Source organism: Anopheles funestus, chromosome 2RL (genome assembly GCF_943734845.2).
Source record: "Anopheles funestus chromosome 2RL, idAnoFuneDA-416_04, whole genome shotgun sequence".
NCBI lineage: Eukaryota > Metazoa > Arthropoda > Insecta > Diptera > Culicidae > Anopheles > Anopheles funestus.
In genome coordinates this window covers 18,292,266-18,308,581 of record NC_064598.1, presented here as the reverse complement: position 1 = coordinate 18,308,581, position 16,316 = coordinate 18,292,266, and the positions used below count along the sequence as shown (strand labels likewise).

The window sequence follows — 16,316 nt, the reverse complement described above, 5'->3', positions numbered from 1 at the left end:
CTCAGGACGTAACCTTTTTGGTGCAAAAAAAAAAAAAGAAAATGACACATGAGTGAAAAATACAGCTCTTGTTTGGCAATATTTCATCACAGCACATTGTTGTACGACAAACGATAATTCATTGTTATGTTAACAATTTGTCATACAACGTTACTGTTTAAGCATGTGCTACTGATAAGCGACCCATTATAGCTTTGTTTACTACTAATTAATGTTTTGATTACTTTTTGTATAAATTTTAATATTTTTTTTATCTGTGTACCATTATTTAACATTTGATGAATCATGTCTTAGACGGTGTTTGAGCTTATATTAGTTTGTATTTTATTTTTGCTTCTAACCAAATCTAGCAAATAGAAACGACACGCCCAATAAAAAAATTATAAATAATTGTTTTTGTAATAATATTTTTTGAGGTGCCCCGGTGCTGTATGTGATAAACGGCGCCGGCCCAAACGGCAGGACTGGGGATCAAATCCCATCGGGACCGTCTCCCCGTGTCATAGACTGACTGTCCTGCTACGTGATAAAATCAGTCTTGATACGGCCAGGCCGTTCTTAAGAAGTAAAAAAATGTTGTTTTTATTAAAGTTAAATATTATGCCAAATTCTTGAACAAGAACTTATCATTCTACACAAAAGCTGAGGAAATCAATTATCCGATTTTCTTGCTTGTTTGTATGAACAAACTTTTCCACACACAAAAAACATACATTTCCTTATACGATCGTGGATGTATTTAGTTCTTTTTTCCATTTTGTTCTATATATGGAAAGCTGTTCTTCATGAAAAAAGGACTATGTATCACTCGCAGTCGATTGAACCTTCCTAACCGTTTGTCAATGTACCCAAACTTTACACACAGACAATAAAAAAGTGCACCATGTATCGAGGGGTGGAAACCTTCAGAACACAGAGTAATAACACCATGTCATTCATCGGATCGTTTTATTGAATGTCCAAGCTCACTAGCACAAGGATATAGAGAGCTATCCATGCTATACTTCAACCGTTTTATGCAACAAAAGCAAATGGTAACCTTTCACTAAAGGAAGCAACATTGTGAAGCACATTGTTTGCTATCAATCTCGTTAGGAAGACTGGTGGACCTATGTCAGTGGAGAACGATGGCCGATCAATGGACGAAAATTGGAACTATGCATTTAAGAACAATCTACTCGATTTGATGTGCTCTAAGAATGTATCATCTGTTACCGATGATTGGTTTGAATGGTGTGTTTAATGGAGAAATAGACTTTCAAAAGAATGTAATAAATTTTCCTGAAGACGTATCTTCAAATGTAAGGATAAATGTGGAATGATGATCTCCATTACGACGTATCATGGTGAATAAGATACGTAACTAATATGTGCTACCTAAGGCGATAGAACTCATGTATTAGCTCCCGCTAATAACACAAATGACACCATGTTCTTCTACTCTTACTCATCTGTTTGTATCCTCCCGCCCACCCGGAAACCCCGGAATCTGGTTACCAGAATGCAAATAAAACCAATCGCACAGTGGTGTCATACGGTTCCCTACCGGAGTTCACCATGGGAAGTGTCAACAAGCAAACACCAAACTACAAAACTGACGAGTACTCACTAGAAATCTACGAACGTAAATTTCTGAACGGCACCTGTCCCAACGGGTTACTAATGCTGCTTGGAGTCGGTTCGAAAGGCTACCTCTTCCTTAAACCTATTCCGTGTGTATGTGGCGCGTGTTCACAACTCGTTCTCGCTCAATGGCATACCTCTTCCTCCTTCGACCTATCGCCATGACCATCCTTCCAGTCAATCGATGAATGGATGATTGCCCACTTAAGTGGCGAGTTTTGTTGTAAACGATTCGTCATCAGAGCGCTCTGCTCACGCGAAACATGACTGGTTTGAGGGCGGGTAGTACACGGAACACACGTTCCGAACCATGGTTCGACACGACGTCAATTTTAGCATACACCCACCAGACACCGTTTGGTGCGCATATCGAGAGGATACTGATTTTGTGCGTTTTTCGTTTCACGTTTCAGATGTCGATGTGAGAGCCGTTCCACGGTTTGAACGAAGCGCCAAACCATCATCCGCCGTCGGCAGCGATCAGCACCAGTACCATCCGAAACGGTTTCAGCACCAGCAGCGATCATTCGAACTACAGCATTCGGTGTCTACGTGTGAACAGCAGCAGGAAGGTGCCGAAGATAGTACGCTAGTCTCGCGCCGCAACTCCACCGGAAGCAGCGTGGCGCTGAACGGAATGAACAGCCACACGGCGGCAATCAATCTGCAGCATCCGGGCACGGGACAGACGGCTGTGGTTGGTCACCATCGAGGCTTCTCGTCGACGGTTGTTGCCGCCGCAAATTCTGCCGCCGCTTCCGCCACCGCTAACGATTGTCCATGGTTTTTGCCACATCAGATGCCGCCACCGCCGACGGCACCGGCCCGCCAGCACAAGCGGCCCGCACCGCAACCGGGCGGTGGCAGCGGTGTCGGAGGCGGTGGTCCCGGCAATCATATGCAACCACCGCAGTTCATTAGCCCACCTCCAGCACCGCAACAGCAGCAGCAGCATCACCAACAGCAGCAGCAGCAACAGCAACATAGTCAGCAGCCAGCAATCGTGCCGCCACCGCAATTACCTCCACACACTGTTAATCCGAGTCTCAGTTCCATCCACCATCCGGTGCAGCAGCAGCTGGTTGCGCCACAGTCAGCACAGCAACAATCACATCAGCCACCGATACCGCCCCATCCGGCGGTACATCACATACCAAAATCACCGAACCAGCATCATCCACCACCGCAGCAGCAATCGATGCCGATGCAACCATCGTCGGTGCAACAGCACAACCCGGTGACGTCGGCGGTTGGTGGTGGTGTGTTGACCAACAATCACCATCCAACGGGACCATCCGCCACCGGTGCGACCGGACCACCGGTGACAACAGTGGCGGGCAGTGTCGCTGCCAACCTGATGTCCACCTCAATGAACAGCGCACAGTTACAGGGACACATTCTGCAGCCGGTCGGTGGTCTTACCGGCTCAACGCTTTCCATCCAGCAGCAACAGCAACAGCAGTCAGTAATTCCGCCAGGAGGTACACAGCAGGTGCATCATATGTCCAACTCGTTGCACGGTCCAATCGGCATACCGTCGGTGGTGGTACCACCGGTCGGTCACGACGGTAGCAATGGTGTTGGTGGTCCCGCACCCGGCTGGAACTGCGTTCCGGTCGGGCTATCGTCACCAACAACCTCGGCGGCGGCAGCTGCCCAACGAAGAGCGGAAGTGAATGCAAAACTAAACGCCATGCCGTAAGCAAAGAAAAACGAACCGTCCTCCCACATTCGGGACTCTGTTTGTTAATCTCGTTCTTTTTCCGTTTTCTCCTATTTCAAGCTGGTTCCATGGGCGAATAAAGCGTGAAGAGGCAGAATCGTTGCTGAAACCACGGGAAGATGGATTGTTTTTGGTACGCGAATCGACCAACTTCCCGGGAGATTACACGCTCTGTGTATGCTTTAACGAGAAGGTTGAACACTATCGCATAAAGTACGTGGACAACAAGCTCACCATTGACGATGACGAATACTTCGACCATCTCGGACAGCTGGTGGAGGTAAGGTGTCCAAACAAAACCTATCCGGCTTCGGCAGACCAATCTATAACAGGAGTTCGTTTTTCTCTTTTCCTTCCCCAGCACTATACGCTCGATTCGGATGGTTTGTGTACCAAACTGATGAAAGCACTACCGAAGGAGGAGTTCTGTGTGAAGGACTTCCAGGATAATGGGTGGGAAATTAAGATGGAGGATCTGCAGCTAAAGGAAAACATCGGCAAGGGTGAATTCGGCGACGTAATGCTTGGTATTCTGAAGGGTGAAAAGGTCGCGGTGAAGGTGCTGAAAGATGCTGGCCGGGCGTCCAATAAATTCCTTGCCGAAGCGGGCGTAATGACGTAGGTTTTTTCCTTTTCTATTTTTGTTTTGCTCAAGAACTTTTGTTTTAATTGTGAATTTGTGCTGTTTTTTCTTCTAGTACATTGGAACATGAAAATCTCGTCAAGTTTATTGGACTGGTGTTTCACGACAAGTACATCTACCTAGTGACGGAGTACATGAGCAAGGGATCGCTCGTCGATTATCTGCGGTCGCGTGGTCGACAACACATTAGCCGGAAAGATCAGATCAATTTTGCCTAGTGAGTTACTTTACTGTTAAGGGAAGTAAGTGAAGATTAATAACGCATATCGTGACGCCTTTTTTCCATGAACACAGTGACACCTGCTGCGGTATGGAATATTTAGAGACCAAAAAAGTGATCCATCGAGATCTTGCGGCACGCAACGTGCTCATTTCCGAGGACTGTGTCGCAAAGGTGTCCGACTTTGGTTTGGCACGGGACGAACGCTACACCGGTGACAGTAGTAAGCTTCCTATCAAGTGGACCGCACCGGAAGCGTTGAAGGAAGGTGTAAGTACCGGAAATGCTGCCTCTTACGTACTATTTTTTTTATTACGTTTTCTAACTTATTTTTCATTGCAGAAATTCTCCAATAAAACGGACATGTGGAGCTTTGGTATTTTACTGTGGGAAATATATTCTTTCGGACGCGTACCGTACCCACGAATTGTAAGTACCCGTTTCGCTCAACTCAAGTCGTATGTCGGAATTATCTGATCAATTGTGATTTCTCAAACCTTTCGCAGCCTTTAGCCGATGTGGTGAAGCATGTCGGTAGCGGTTACAAGATGGAAGCACCAGAGGGTTGCCCACCGGAAATCTACGAAATGATGCGACAGGCGTGGGATCTGGTGCCCGAAAAGCGTCCAACGTTTGCTGAACTGAAACGCCGCCTGTACAACTGTAAGCGTGAAACGGCAAACACGTACGTCACGTAAAGTGTATCCGCCGCATAATGGGTGGCAGCCCGCCAAAAAGGGTTTCATCCAACATTGGAACACAAGTATAACGCGCTAACGAGAGCAGCAGGCGTAAAGGCCAACGGTATAACCGAGGGAAGGGCATCAAGTAAAGGCTAAGAAAAGGATATTGTAAAAACGAGACGCAAGCAACATAACAGGAGATTTCTTCAGGCTTCCACGCGAACGTCGTCATCCTTTGGTTTCACGTTTGTTTATCCGGGGGCTCTGCTGGAAGCGAAATTTCAGTCGTTTTATCGTTATTGTTTGCATTTTTTTCTCGCTCGAGTGAATATGCTACTACTCTTCTTATGTGTTGGTTGTATGTTCTAGCTAGCGAGTGACATCCGCTAATGAAGGGGGATGAAAGTGTGAGCAATGATTTTTTTCCTATCGTATCTAACCGATTCTGGGTTGTGTTGGTGTAATCCGAGATGTGTCTTCTATTGGTAGACGTTTGATGCAAACCAGTTGCAAGTGGTCGCATGGATATTTATTATTTGTGATGTTAATGTTTACTACCCTTCAGAACTCCTGACCCGGAACAAGAAAACTGTTCTTTTAAAGAATGAAACGATAGTACTATTGGAAGTATCAATACGCATCGTGTAAGGGATAGCTGTGGGTCAAGCCAAGCAGTACGAAGCAAAGTGAACGCAGGTTTGCAGAACGGACCGCAACAATAATTATCAATATGATATTCATATTTGTAATTTATTTTCATCCCTAACTGTATATTGATAGCAAGCGCTAATGCTGCACAAACGGCGCACCGTCACCAAGCCATTGATTCCTTTCATTGATGTCTGCGCATTCCTTCTGAACTGAACGCGCATCCTCACACAATAACCCTTTCGGATGAAGTGGCAATCAAAGTTCCATAAAGTAGGTGGTCAAACTCCTGGTCACGCATAAGCAGGGAAATCAAACGCGCAAAGTACGATCTTACGGTCAAGATTGGAACCACTTTTAATTTTACTGTAAACAAACGTATCCGCTACGAAGTAAACGATGTGTAAAGCAATTAAAAGCATAGAAATGGGGTTAAATGTAGGAAAAGGGACAAGTATATCGATAAACAAATGTAACGCTTTACACTTTATGAATTCCTAACGTAATACTGATAGTATTTAAATCAGAAACCAAGAATCAATAGAGCAAAATCGAATTCTCTCTAACCTAGGGTGGGGTAGAAAAAAGAGAAGAAAAACAAAAAACAGTCGGCACATGTAAAAAGGATTAAAAAAAAACAGTGGGTAATTAAATTATGGATCGTTTTGTTTTTTTTTGTATTATTATACTTACTATTATAACTACTACTATTATTACGACAGCTACTATTATTATTACAGTGTTGCAAATTGATTCCATTGTATGACTGAGTGTTGGTACAAGCCGAAGGCAGAGAATTATGTGCTTGTGTGAGTCAATGGTTTATTTTTTTTTAAATTAAGGATAAAGTGTAGAGTTTTGTTTGTTTACTTACGTAACGGTTACGTGTAAAGCAATTTTTAAAAGAATCTTGAGTACTTTAATTGGCCGCTTAGCAGTTGCACTGTAAAATAGGATGGGGAAAAGCATTGTTTTTCTTTATTTTAATTTGTAGATTGACGTTTCGTTTAAAATCGTTTGGTTAACTAATGTTTTAAAACCGGCCTGCGGCTAGAATGTAAGAACCAGCTACCAGTAGAACAGAAGTAAAACACAACGTTTAGTTGGGGTACGGGAGGTTACGCGGTACGCACAAAATGAGTTACGTGCGACGGCACTCTCAAATGTGGCTCACGATATTTTTCAAACGCATCTCCCGGCAGAAGCCATCCGTGACCTTCTGGCGCTGTTTGTTATGTGCTGCATTTTATTTATAAACAAAAGGGGCTAGCAATTAGTGACACCACAATCATACATCCACATCCTCCTCATTTTTTTTACACTTCTATACAATTGACGCTTCCGATGTGCGTTTTGGGTCGATTTTTTAATGAAATGTATTGTACATAGTTCCCTTAAGATGTTTGCAGCAAGTTATGCATGGTGTTAATTGTGACGAAATGGATTGTAAATGCAAATAAGCCACAGTAGAAACGCGAGAAACGATGCAGTCAAGTGATGCGAAAGCGAAAAAAAAATGCTGAAAAGCTAACGATTGTGTGTCGAACTGTGCTGCGATTAGGTTGAAGAATGTCCGCAAAGATTAGAAAAGAAAAACCCAGAATCAGTTTATCATCCTATCAGCCTTGTTACCATTCCATAGAAGAAAAAGAAAAACGACGATTCGAAACATCGTAGCGCAAAACACAACATGATGAAGCTTTAAGCGAATGAATGATCACTTTCAGAAAGCCTGCCGGTCCGCATTTTGACTAGTCTGTCCCTGTGTTAGTAGTGGCAACTTCCTGTTCAAATCATACCACAAACATGCAAAAACATTCAAGCTCCAAAATTTAAAACGAAGCTCAGTATGATCAATATAGTCAACCTAGTTGGGAGGAAAATTACCTGCACATGAAGTAAAAGGAAAAGAGAGAAAAAACGCCAAAATATCATTACACATACTATAGTGCGAGTGAAAGGAAACTACCATAATTGCTATAAAGGGCTTGATTTCAGGATAGCATTTTATCCATTGACTAGAATAACGAATATAATAGCCGAACTAGCAGCTGGTGAACATACGTAGTCTATCAAGGAACAGTCATTTAAACAAAAGCAGTTTAGCTGGGCAAGTAACCGCAAGCCAATATCAAATGGGAATCATCAAATTAGAAAACCAGTATATTGTGCAACAGTAAAGGGGTTGAATCCTTTCAAACAACATATAGAATCGAATACAAACTCATACAACCGATAGTTCAAATTTCCTCATTAAACATGCATTATGTATAGCATCTCGTAATTGAAAAAAAAACAAGCATAGATTCAGATTTCGCTAAAAATATGCATTCAGCAAACGAAAACAGTACATGAACAAGACAAGAAATGAAAGAACGCGCTATTATAATTTTAAGTCAAACCAAGGAACACAATTTCTGAAATGCGTTTAAAATTTAGCTACGCACAAACAAAACGAAACAAACGAGCCGAGGCCAAGGCATACATGAAGCTCCTCTCTATCATTGCGTTAAAATGCTCCACTTTCATACGTATTAGAACGAACGGGAAGCTTTGAAACCATAATTACCTTTGCTACGTGAAGTAGGAATGAGCCGAAACAGTATGGAAGGCGGCTGAAATATGCCCATCGACCAGTGGATAAATGGGATACGATTGTGAGATTTAAAAGGACACAGCAAAGTATGTTCCGCGAAGCAGGTGTGTATGTGTGTTTGTATGTTTGGTGTGCGTGTGTTTATGATAGGAAGTATGTATCGGCCGGTGCGGGAGGGGAACTAGGAAAGCGACACAATCAATAGTTGTTGGTGTAATGCTGCACGAACAAATGCTGTTACAAACAACCGTATCAATCGAAGGTAATAGTGAAGAAAGCGTAAAGAAGAACGTATGGAAAACAAATGAAACTATAGTACTAGCAATGGACGGACAAGAAAGTGAAATACAATTAAAAGTTCTATTCAAAGGTGGTTGCGAAACGGAGCAAGAATATGTGAAAAAAGGCAAAAACATAAAACCAACCAGTACATTGGAAATTATTCAAGTAAATATAATAAAACAGCAAAAATCCTTACTATTTCAGTTGTTTAATTTGTTCTTCAAACAATTTTAGTTTTTTTTTTTTGCTTCATCAGATCAGAAATACTAAAAGTAACTGCTTTTTCAAACGATCGCCCATTTCGCCGGGTGAGTCAATTGTCAAAATGGTGATCACATCCCACTGTCGGTTGACCTAACCTGCTGTAAATGTTCCATCAACTCGCCCACTTCGAGAAGCATGCATTTGACAGCTACCTCGTGGTAAACAAAAACGGCGTGAGTGTGCAACAACGAGCAAATTGCCGGCAAATTTGCAACGAACATCACGCGAAACGATCCGATAACGCAAAATATCGCACACTAAACATGATCCGCAACGTTTGTTTACTGCGTTGGGCCGCAGGTAAAGGATTTTCCACAGGAAAACCTACCACAAATATCGGTGCATCGTCCCAGTGGAACGCCGGTATCGTTGCACAATCATACAGTGGTATTGCAACATGTGCTATCAAGCCACTATCGGCGAAGCCGAGTGTAAGTATTAACCAGCAGAGCGCTATCTTCTCTATCGCAAGCCGAAAAATACACACCAAAGGTAAGAATATCAAATGAATTTGTGAAGGTTTAACCATTGAAAATGATGGAAACCTATCTCCGTTGGCTTATGTAATCAATCCACTACATTGTCGTGTTGCAGGCGAGCGAGAACTGGTGGAGTTTCTGGCCGAGGAAATCGTGGCAGAGAAAAAGGCCAGTCCAAGCGCAACCATTCCGACATCCCTGAATGGATTCGCCATCACGTGCAACAAAGCCGAGGTGGAGCTGACGAAATCGTCCGAACGCGAAAAGTAAATAATCGTCGATGAAGGAATGGCCAGTATAGACATGTTAATGGTAATGTTTTCATTTTTAGGGTCACGATTTCATTCAACATTAACCACACGGTGGATATGGAAGGTGAGGAAGCAGAAGCAACGGAAAACAAACCGGAATTTTCTGCCATGAAAAGCCGTCCCCAGTTTGAGGTTGATATCGTGCGTGGAGGAACGACACTGTCGTTCACGTGTTCCTATCTGCCCGGTGAGGCACAGGAAGGAGAATACAGTAAGTAGCTGATGGTTGTGGTTTTGTGCGTAGCTGCTAAATTTGCGATTTTAAATTTTCCTTTCCAGATGATGTGTTTGGCATCGATGAAGTAACCATCTTCCAGGGTGAATGGAACGACAAGGTGTACGCAGTTGCTGGTGATGTTCTTGATGGGGTGAGTATCAAATTTATACCAGATATATCTCTCATGGAAGTGTCGCTTAATAACACTTAATCTTTCTTTCCGCTGCAGTACCTTTACGATCTATTGATGAATTTCCTCGAGGAAAAGGGCGTTAGCAACGAGTTCGCCGAGAAAATGTCGGACTTTGCAAGTGCATACGAACATGCCAAGTACGTGGAATTGCTCGAAGCCATCTCGAAGTTCACCGTGGAGAAGAAGTAATTGTGTCCGCTTCCCAAATGGGAGGGAATTCAACGCATCACTCATCACGTTTGTCATATTGATGAGTTTTACACATTCACGAAACCTATATCGCCTACAATATTCCTGCAGAAGAGGGATATTGTGAAGAGGGACAAGAATCCATTGCTGCATTTGTTTTCGTCTGTTAAGGAAATACAGAAAGAGAGAAGAGCAACCCAACTCAGTGTCATAGTTACATAGCGCATCTCATCGTACAATAAAATAGTTAAATATCAAAATAATTGGTTTTTACGTGTATCAAACGATACAAAATTGTTTTATTTTTATTATTAACAAAAACAACCTATTTTATACGTAACATGCGTACAACACTCGTGAGGGAGCGGGTTTCGCAATAGGACACAAACAGTGCAGATTGATTTCATATCCCTTTTAAGCTAATACAATCCAAGGAATGATGAACGGTTGTCAAGGAAACGCTACACCATCAATCACTATTTGCGCCCACAGTCACCAGGTTTAATTACCACCACCCGTGGGAGGATCTACACTAAATCGCGCACCTTTTTTCGGGATAAAACGATCATATTAACTAATATTGAACTTTTGCTTGCTTATTTGACTAGCAGTCTGGTCGATGCTAACGAATGTGTCACTCGCCGACAACCACAGGCTCACGATAGACGCCGTCCATCAGGTAAAGAAGGTACGTATGGCTTCAACTTTCCTTCGGAGGTGGTTTCTTTTCTTCATCCTTTGTGCCAAGGTAATCGTTTTCGATTTCTTTAAATTCGATATGGTGCTGCTTCATGGCTTCCTGCAAATAGTTACAAGTGTGTCGCGCTATTATCCATCTTTTATCAGCGTAATGATAGGCGGAAACAAACCTTCACGCACTGCTGATAAACTTTGAACAGTGGAGCACACAGTGAATCGTCTGTATCGCCTTTCAGAAATCGATCCGAAAACCAATTGTTGAAGCAGTTATCGTAATCCTTTTTCAGTTGCGTACAGTTTTCACCGATACTGTTCATCGTATTGCTTTGCCGTAAACGACAATTTTTAGATTTCGGTTTTTGGTTCCAGAAGAAAATACACTCTGTTTGCCTAATCTAAGTTTTTCTTGCTGTACAAGTACCCGCCTTTCCGATTGCACTGCTCTGGTAACGAGGTGTTGTGTTGTTGTTTCGCTAGCTGTCAACGCAGGTGCGATGTTTATTAGCTGAACTTCAAAGGTTCAAAATAGATCCAGTTCCGTTTCGGATGCCCATTTGTTCAGTGTTCAATGTGGTACGCACGTACTAAAATGTGTTGTCGAATTACTTTGTGTAAAAACACGTGCTTTTCCGAAGGAAAACTGTTTTAAAGTGTCGTTTTCAACTAGGACAATAATATTTTCACTAAACGAATGATCAGTTTGTTATGGACCTCATGTATTTAAAGATTAAAGACGGAAAATCAGCAATGGACTGTAATTTTGGATTACGGTAACACCACACACACATCACGCATAGTGAATACCAATGTTATTGAGCCATTTGCTCCCTGCAGTGCTGTGAAATGTTTAAATTTTCTGCGTAAAAGTTGGATGAAGGCAAAAAAACCGTGAATAAAACATAGTTTGTTAGTGATGTTAAGATAGTGTTAATTCGGTAAAGTGTTTAAGTAGTACTATTAGACCTGTTCGTCCGTGTATGTTTCTCAATGTGTTATGAAACAAATTTTAAACATAATGTACAACAAAAATGTCTATAATACAATTTATTGAACAACAAAAGTGTACAACGCAATCGATGGGATGGAATGTTTTATGGGATCCGCGCTGTGTTTAATCGATCCAAGCAAAATTGCGATCAGTGTTCCGATCCGTACTTCCTACCTGGTAACTTCGATCACTTCCGATCACGGACAGTTGGTGCGCCTCTTTGCCTTCTGCTCCTCCCGTTCCACTCATCTTCACGGAAACCGAACCTCCATCCCGATCATATCCCGCATTATCCTTGCCGTTACCGTGTACCCTTCCCAGAAAGCTTTTGGTACGATTACGCGAACCGCTTGCCTTTGACCGGACTGTTCCCGTTTCCGCCCGATTGGCAAACTTATCCATCGCATCCCTCCACTGTTGTAGCTTCTGACTGGCGGCTTGAATTTCGTCCACACATCGCTCATGTCCAGGATTGCGTCCGATAGGGGGTGCATCGATAACATCATCCAGATCGAGTTGAATAGGGGCAAGTGCCGAGAGTGCTCGCGAGATGCCAATCTGTGTGTGACGTATCCGATGCTCCATTAGATCAGCTCCGAGCAGTTCCTCGTTCGGATCCATCCGAATGGGAACGACCTTGTTGATCAGCCACAGCAGCACGAACGTTGAACAGACGCCCCAACAGGCGAGACAGAGTGCGGAAAGTGACTGGACACCTAACATATACCAACCGCCACCCTTGAATAGTCCCGATCGTCCACTGGTGGTATCCATGCGTAGTGGATTATCCGCGAAGAACCCGACCGCTAGTACACCTATGATTAGAAATAATGTGTCATTTGCTAAAGCTACACTTCGTACGACGGTTAAATCAGCTTTAACTTACCCCAAATGCCGGCAATTCCATGTACGGAACTAGCTCCAACAGGATCATCCACACCCATACGATCGAACAGTGGCATTCCGAAGCAACACAATGCGGAACCGATCGCACCGATCAGGATCGCTTCCCAAGCGTGATAAAGATAGCATCCAGCCGTTACGGACACGAGCGAGGCCAGAATACCGTTGATAAGATCCACCACATCCATCCGTCCGTCGTTGTTGATCATCGAATAGCTGAAGAGGGCATTCAAATAATGAAATGCTGCTCGAAATGCAGATCAACGTCAGACGAGTTGTACTTACACGATACTAAAGCTTCCACCACCAAATGAACCCATCATTGTCATCACGGCGGCACGTGCCGCATACGCCCATTTGGCCCCACTAACTCCGTACGTGCTGCCCGAGTTGAACGCTAACCAGCCCCACCAAAGTACAAACAGGCCCATACATGCGTTAACCGGATTGCCGAGTGGCAGCGGATCGGTTCCCTTCGCATATCGACCCAACCGGGGTCCAAGTATTGCGGCCGATGCAAATGCTGATGCTCCGCCAATCAGATGTACCGGTCCACTACCGGCTATATCGACGACACCCAGATTCTTGAGGAAACCGTGTTCACCCCAAACCCAACCGGCCGGTATGCAGTAGACGATCGTGTTGAAGAAGGAGAATATGCAGTACGCTTTGAAGTTACATCTGCAAACGAGGTTAGTGGAAGTTTTCTTTTAATTTAAAAGTCTTATAACGCAATGCAATATTTGGGGGTATGTTATTCTTATCAAGAAAGTCTGAGAGAACTTGAACACTTTATGATGAACTTTCTGTATTATGGAGTTACTGATCTGTGTGTGTACGCTACACGTTTAAGTACTCATTTTGATCTTCCACAATTTTGATTTTAGTCATTAAAAGGATTAGATATTATAACATTACGTATGTCTTCCTCAAAATATTGGATTGTACTATACATAGATGATGCTACGAGTTAGCAGTTAGTACTATTACCACCATGATCGTTTAACATTCTTCGACGAAGTAGTGATTCTTTGGAGGCCGTATAGTGGGCCGAAAATGAGACGAATATGTTAAATAGTTTGAATAACTCATAACACTTGTTTACCAGTAGATACATGTAGATGTACTACCATATTAACCGGGGTTTAAGCTAGAAATAACTGGGCTCGAAATCTCCTAAATGCCTCCTATATCAAAACTTGAACTCTGTCCAAAGTTAACAAGCATTCGCTTTGTCGAGAGAAAAAAATGTCCAACAAGAAATTCAGCCAAATATGAGCTAAATAAAAGGCTTTGATTCGTCTAATTCCAGTAGATAAATCAAGTCGAGTTTCCTTCATTGCTGATTTTTTGTATTGTCCACAATTTGAATACTTAATCTACTACAATTTCTCCTACTTCGCCGACTGTGTGTCACCACTTTTGCAGTCGTTTGCACAACCTGATCTGTGTAAACTAATAGACGTATTTAAAGTCTACGCTTTAATTGGCGTGAAATGGGACCATTCCAACCAAACCGGGCTTGTTTTTAAACACATTCGTATGACGATGTTGTCATTTAAAATTGATACTTTCACCATGTGTCCGTGTGAGTTTTAACGTTCGTTGGAAGGTTGCATGATTTAATACCGGTACCCGTGATTAGTTTCCTCGAGAAATGGAACGGGATAGCCACCGGTTCGGTTAACCCCCATTTGACCGTGAATAACCGGTGACTGACTGTTGTTGTGACTAAAACGGGTTACTTATCCATTGTGCATAGAACTAAGTTCTGTAGCTGAAGGTCAACTTCAAGACGGTTCAAACTAACTAGTAGACATTATCCATTATGTATATCTGGAAGGACTCGCAAGAATTAACTTCAAGAGACATTACATTGCATGACGTGAGTGTTACTATCAATAATAGATGGAGTGTAAGTTAAACCTGACCCACAAATGATGTCTCGCAAACGATGTCGGCGCTTGATCCTTTTCTGATATCGAAGACCTGATGAATATCTTCAAAATTATTGCATCTCACCAAGGCTTCTTTCCCCCACACGCAACTACTACTTTACTCTGCTATTGCCACCCGAGGATTCGGTCCTCAAACTTCACTTTGTTAGACCAAATCGCGATACTGTTGGAATCGGTTAAAAGAACAAGTACCTTTCCGCCATTGCTCCACTAACGATCGTGGTGGCTGTCGTTGAGAAGGACAGTTGAAACAGGAACGCGGCAAAGATCGGTCCAAACAGTGGATCACTAACACCGGGATCGATGAGAAAGTCACCGAGCGCAACGAACGGATTGTTCAGCTCGCCACGACCAAATGCCATCGCGTACCCGAACAACCAGTACGTGAACCCGCCCAGCACAATGTCGATGATGTTCTTCATCATGATGTTCACCTCGTTCTTCACCGAGACGCAACCGGACTCGAGCATCCCGAACCCGGTCTGCATGGTGAAGATGATGAATGAGGATGTTAGGACCCAGTTCGTGTCCTCCACGTTCAAATCGTACAGACCCGGTATGACATAGCTGTTGTTGCGTGCCAACGATTGAAATGCACCCGGGCTCGGGGTGGTGGCACCCGTCGCCGACGTTTCCATCGTTGTGACGTTAGCCATCGTAGGTATGGATGGTAAAGAGCGGTTTTTAGCGCATTACACCACACTGCACCAGCACCGAATCAAACCGAACAACAGTGAGCAAACCCCGGCAAGTGTGTACTTTTCCCGGCCTTTCGGCATGTAAATCCGATCAGCGTCCGCTGACAACTGATTCATCGACGGTTCGGCTGTGAAACAGGTAGTGTCAGCATGTCGCAAAATTCGAAAACAATTTCCTTCCTAACGCTGGAACGCCCGCCTCAATCTCTGGTATATACCTTCTCTGGATCGCCTTCCATTTCCGCAGGTTTAACGTGTGGTCGTAGGTCTTTTTTTCGGTACAGAATTCATTAAAAAATTAGATGTCATTAAGCCATTAGCCCACGGGGCAGTTAATTCTGTCCGCGTGGACATGCAACGTTTTCCCGCTTTTCCGCGGGACCGATTGCGTGCCGTGCCGTGCAAAACAATTGTTGGCGCGAACGCCGAGAATCAACAACCACAGCGCGCGCGGGCTACCGATGCGTCGTCGCCGTTTTTCCCTCGATCGCACCCGTATCGAGTCGTTCCGCATTGCGGGGTAGGTCCACGGTGCTCGGTCCTCAGTGACACTTTACCCCCCGTTCGCTTGTTTCAGTCTGTGAATAGTTGGTGCTAAGTTTGTAGCGTGCGTGCCACGGTGGATTGCCTATCACTACTGGTTGATCGTTTGGAGCATAGGGAGAGAAAGATCAAAGTACCGTGACCGAGACACCTGGTGACCGTGGCCATGGTATCATTACATTCCGTCGCTGTGCTTAGATATATGGTCGTTGGCCAGTTTTGATGTTTGTTTATGAGAACTCTCGCTATTTGTATCTAATTAGTTCCCGATTTCAATCAACCCCATGTACGCGCGTGTATCTTTTGTAGTTCCCCATTTAAACTGTAGAAGTTATTTCTGCTTCCTGTAGATGTTCCTACATACCGTTGCTTAAGAAATTACTCATTAGTTTGTTACGGTTGTTGAGTGTTCCATACGCGTGGTATTTGTAGTTACAAGCTTTTGGGATAAAATTT

The 16,316-nt window shown here is 43.6% G+C and overlaps 4 protein-coding genes across 15 annotated transcripts in view; 2 read left to right on the top strand and 2 right to left on the bottom strand.

Moving 5' to 3' along the window:
- The window catches only part of LOC125762468 (mucin-5AC), a 64,326-nt gene extending 55,710 nt beyond the window's left edge, over positions 1–8,616 (top strand). For 11 of the 12 annotated variants that reach the window (XM_049424578.1, XM_049424579.1, XM_049424577.1 and 8 more), the window contains exons 5-10: positions 2,037–3,321; positions 3,407–3,626; positions 3,708–3,964; positions 4,045–4,206; positions 4,284–4,638; positions 4,716–8,616. In XM_049424578.1, coding sequence (XP_049280535.1) covers positions 2,037–3,321; positions 3,407–3,626; positions 3,708–3,964; positions 4,045–4,206; positions 4,284–4,638; positions 4,716–4,907 — 2,471 coding nt within the window. In that variant the 3' untranslated portion in view covers positions 4,908–8,616. The remainder of the gene's footprint in view (positions 1–2,036; positions 3,322–3,406; positions 3,627–3,707; positions 3,965–4,044; positions 4,207–4,283; positions 4,639–4,715) is intronic. The other variant, XM_049424589.1, reaches the window with a different exon arrangement.
- Positions 8,617–8,796: 180 nt separating this feature from the next.
- LOC125762483 (complement component 1 Q subcomponent-binding protein, mitochondrial) lies at positions 8,797–10,254 on the top strand. The gene is made up of 5 exons (XM_049424632.1): positions 8,797–9,174; positions 9,277–9,427; positions 9,493–9,683; positions 9,752–9,840; positions 9,919–10,254. Exons 1-5 carry the CDS (start codon positions 8,946–8,948, stop codon positions 10,069–10,071), a joined length of 813 nt encoding a protein of 270 aa, XP_049280589.1. The 5' UTR covers positions 8,797–8,945; the 3' UTR covers positions 10,072–10,254.
- Positions 10,255–10,334: 80 nt separating this feature from the next.
- Positions 10,335–11,320, bottom strand: LOC125762487 (TP53-regulated inhibitor of apoptosis 1-like). Its single transcript, XM_049424636.1, has 2 exons — positions 10,941–11,320; positions 10,335–10,870 (listed from the first exon to the last, which is right to left on the bottom strand). The coding sequence occupies exons 1-2, from the start codon at positions 11,085–11,087 to the stop codon at positions 10,772–10,774; spliced, it is 246 nt and encodes an 81-aa protein (XP_049280593.1). The 5' UTR covers positions 11,088–11,320; the 3' UTR covers positions 10,335–10,771.
- Positions 11,321–11,799: 479 nt separating this feature from the next.
- LOC125762475 (putative ammonium transporter 2) lies at positions 11,800–15,610 on the bottom strand. The gene is made up of 4 exons (XM_049424597.1): positions 14,812–15,610; positions 12,947–13,342; positions 12,645–12,877; positions 11,800–12,573 (listed from the first exon to the last, which is right to left on the bottom strand). Exons 1-4 carry the CDS (start codon positions 15,273–15,275, stop codon positions 11,882–11,884), a joined length of 1,785 nt encoding a protein of 594 aa, XP_049280554.1. The 5' UTR covers positions 15,276–15,610; the 3' UTR covers positions 11,800–11,881.
- Positions 15,611–16,316: the final 706 nt, after the last annotated feature.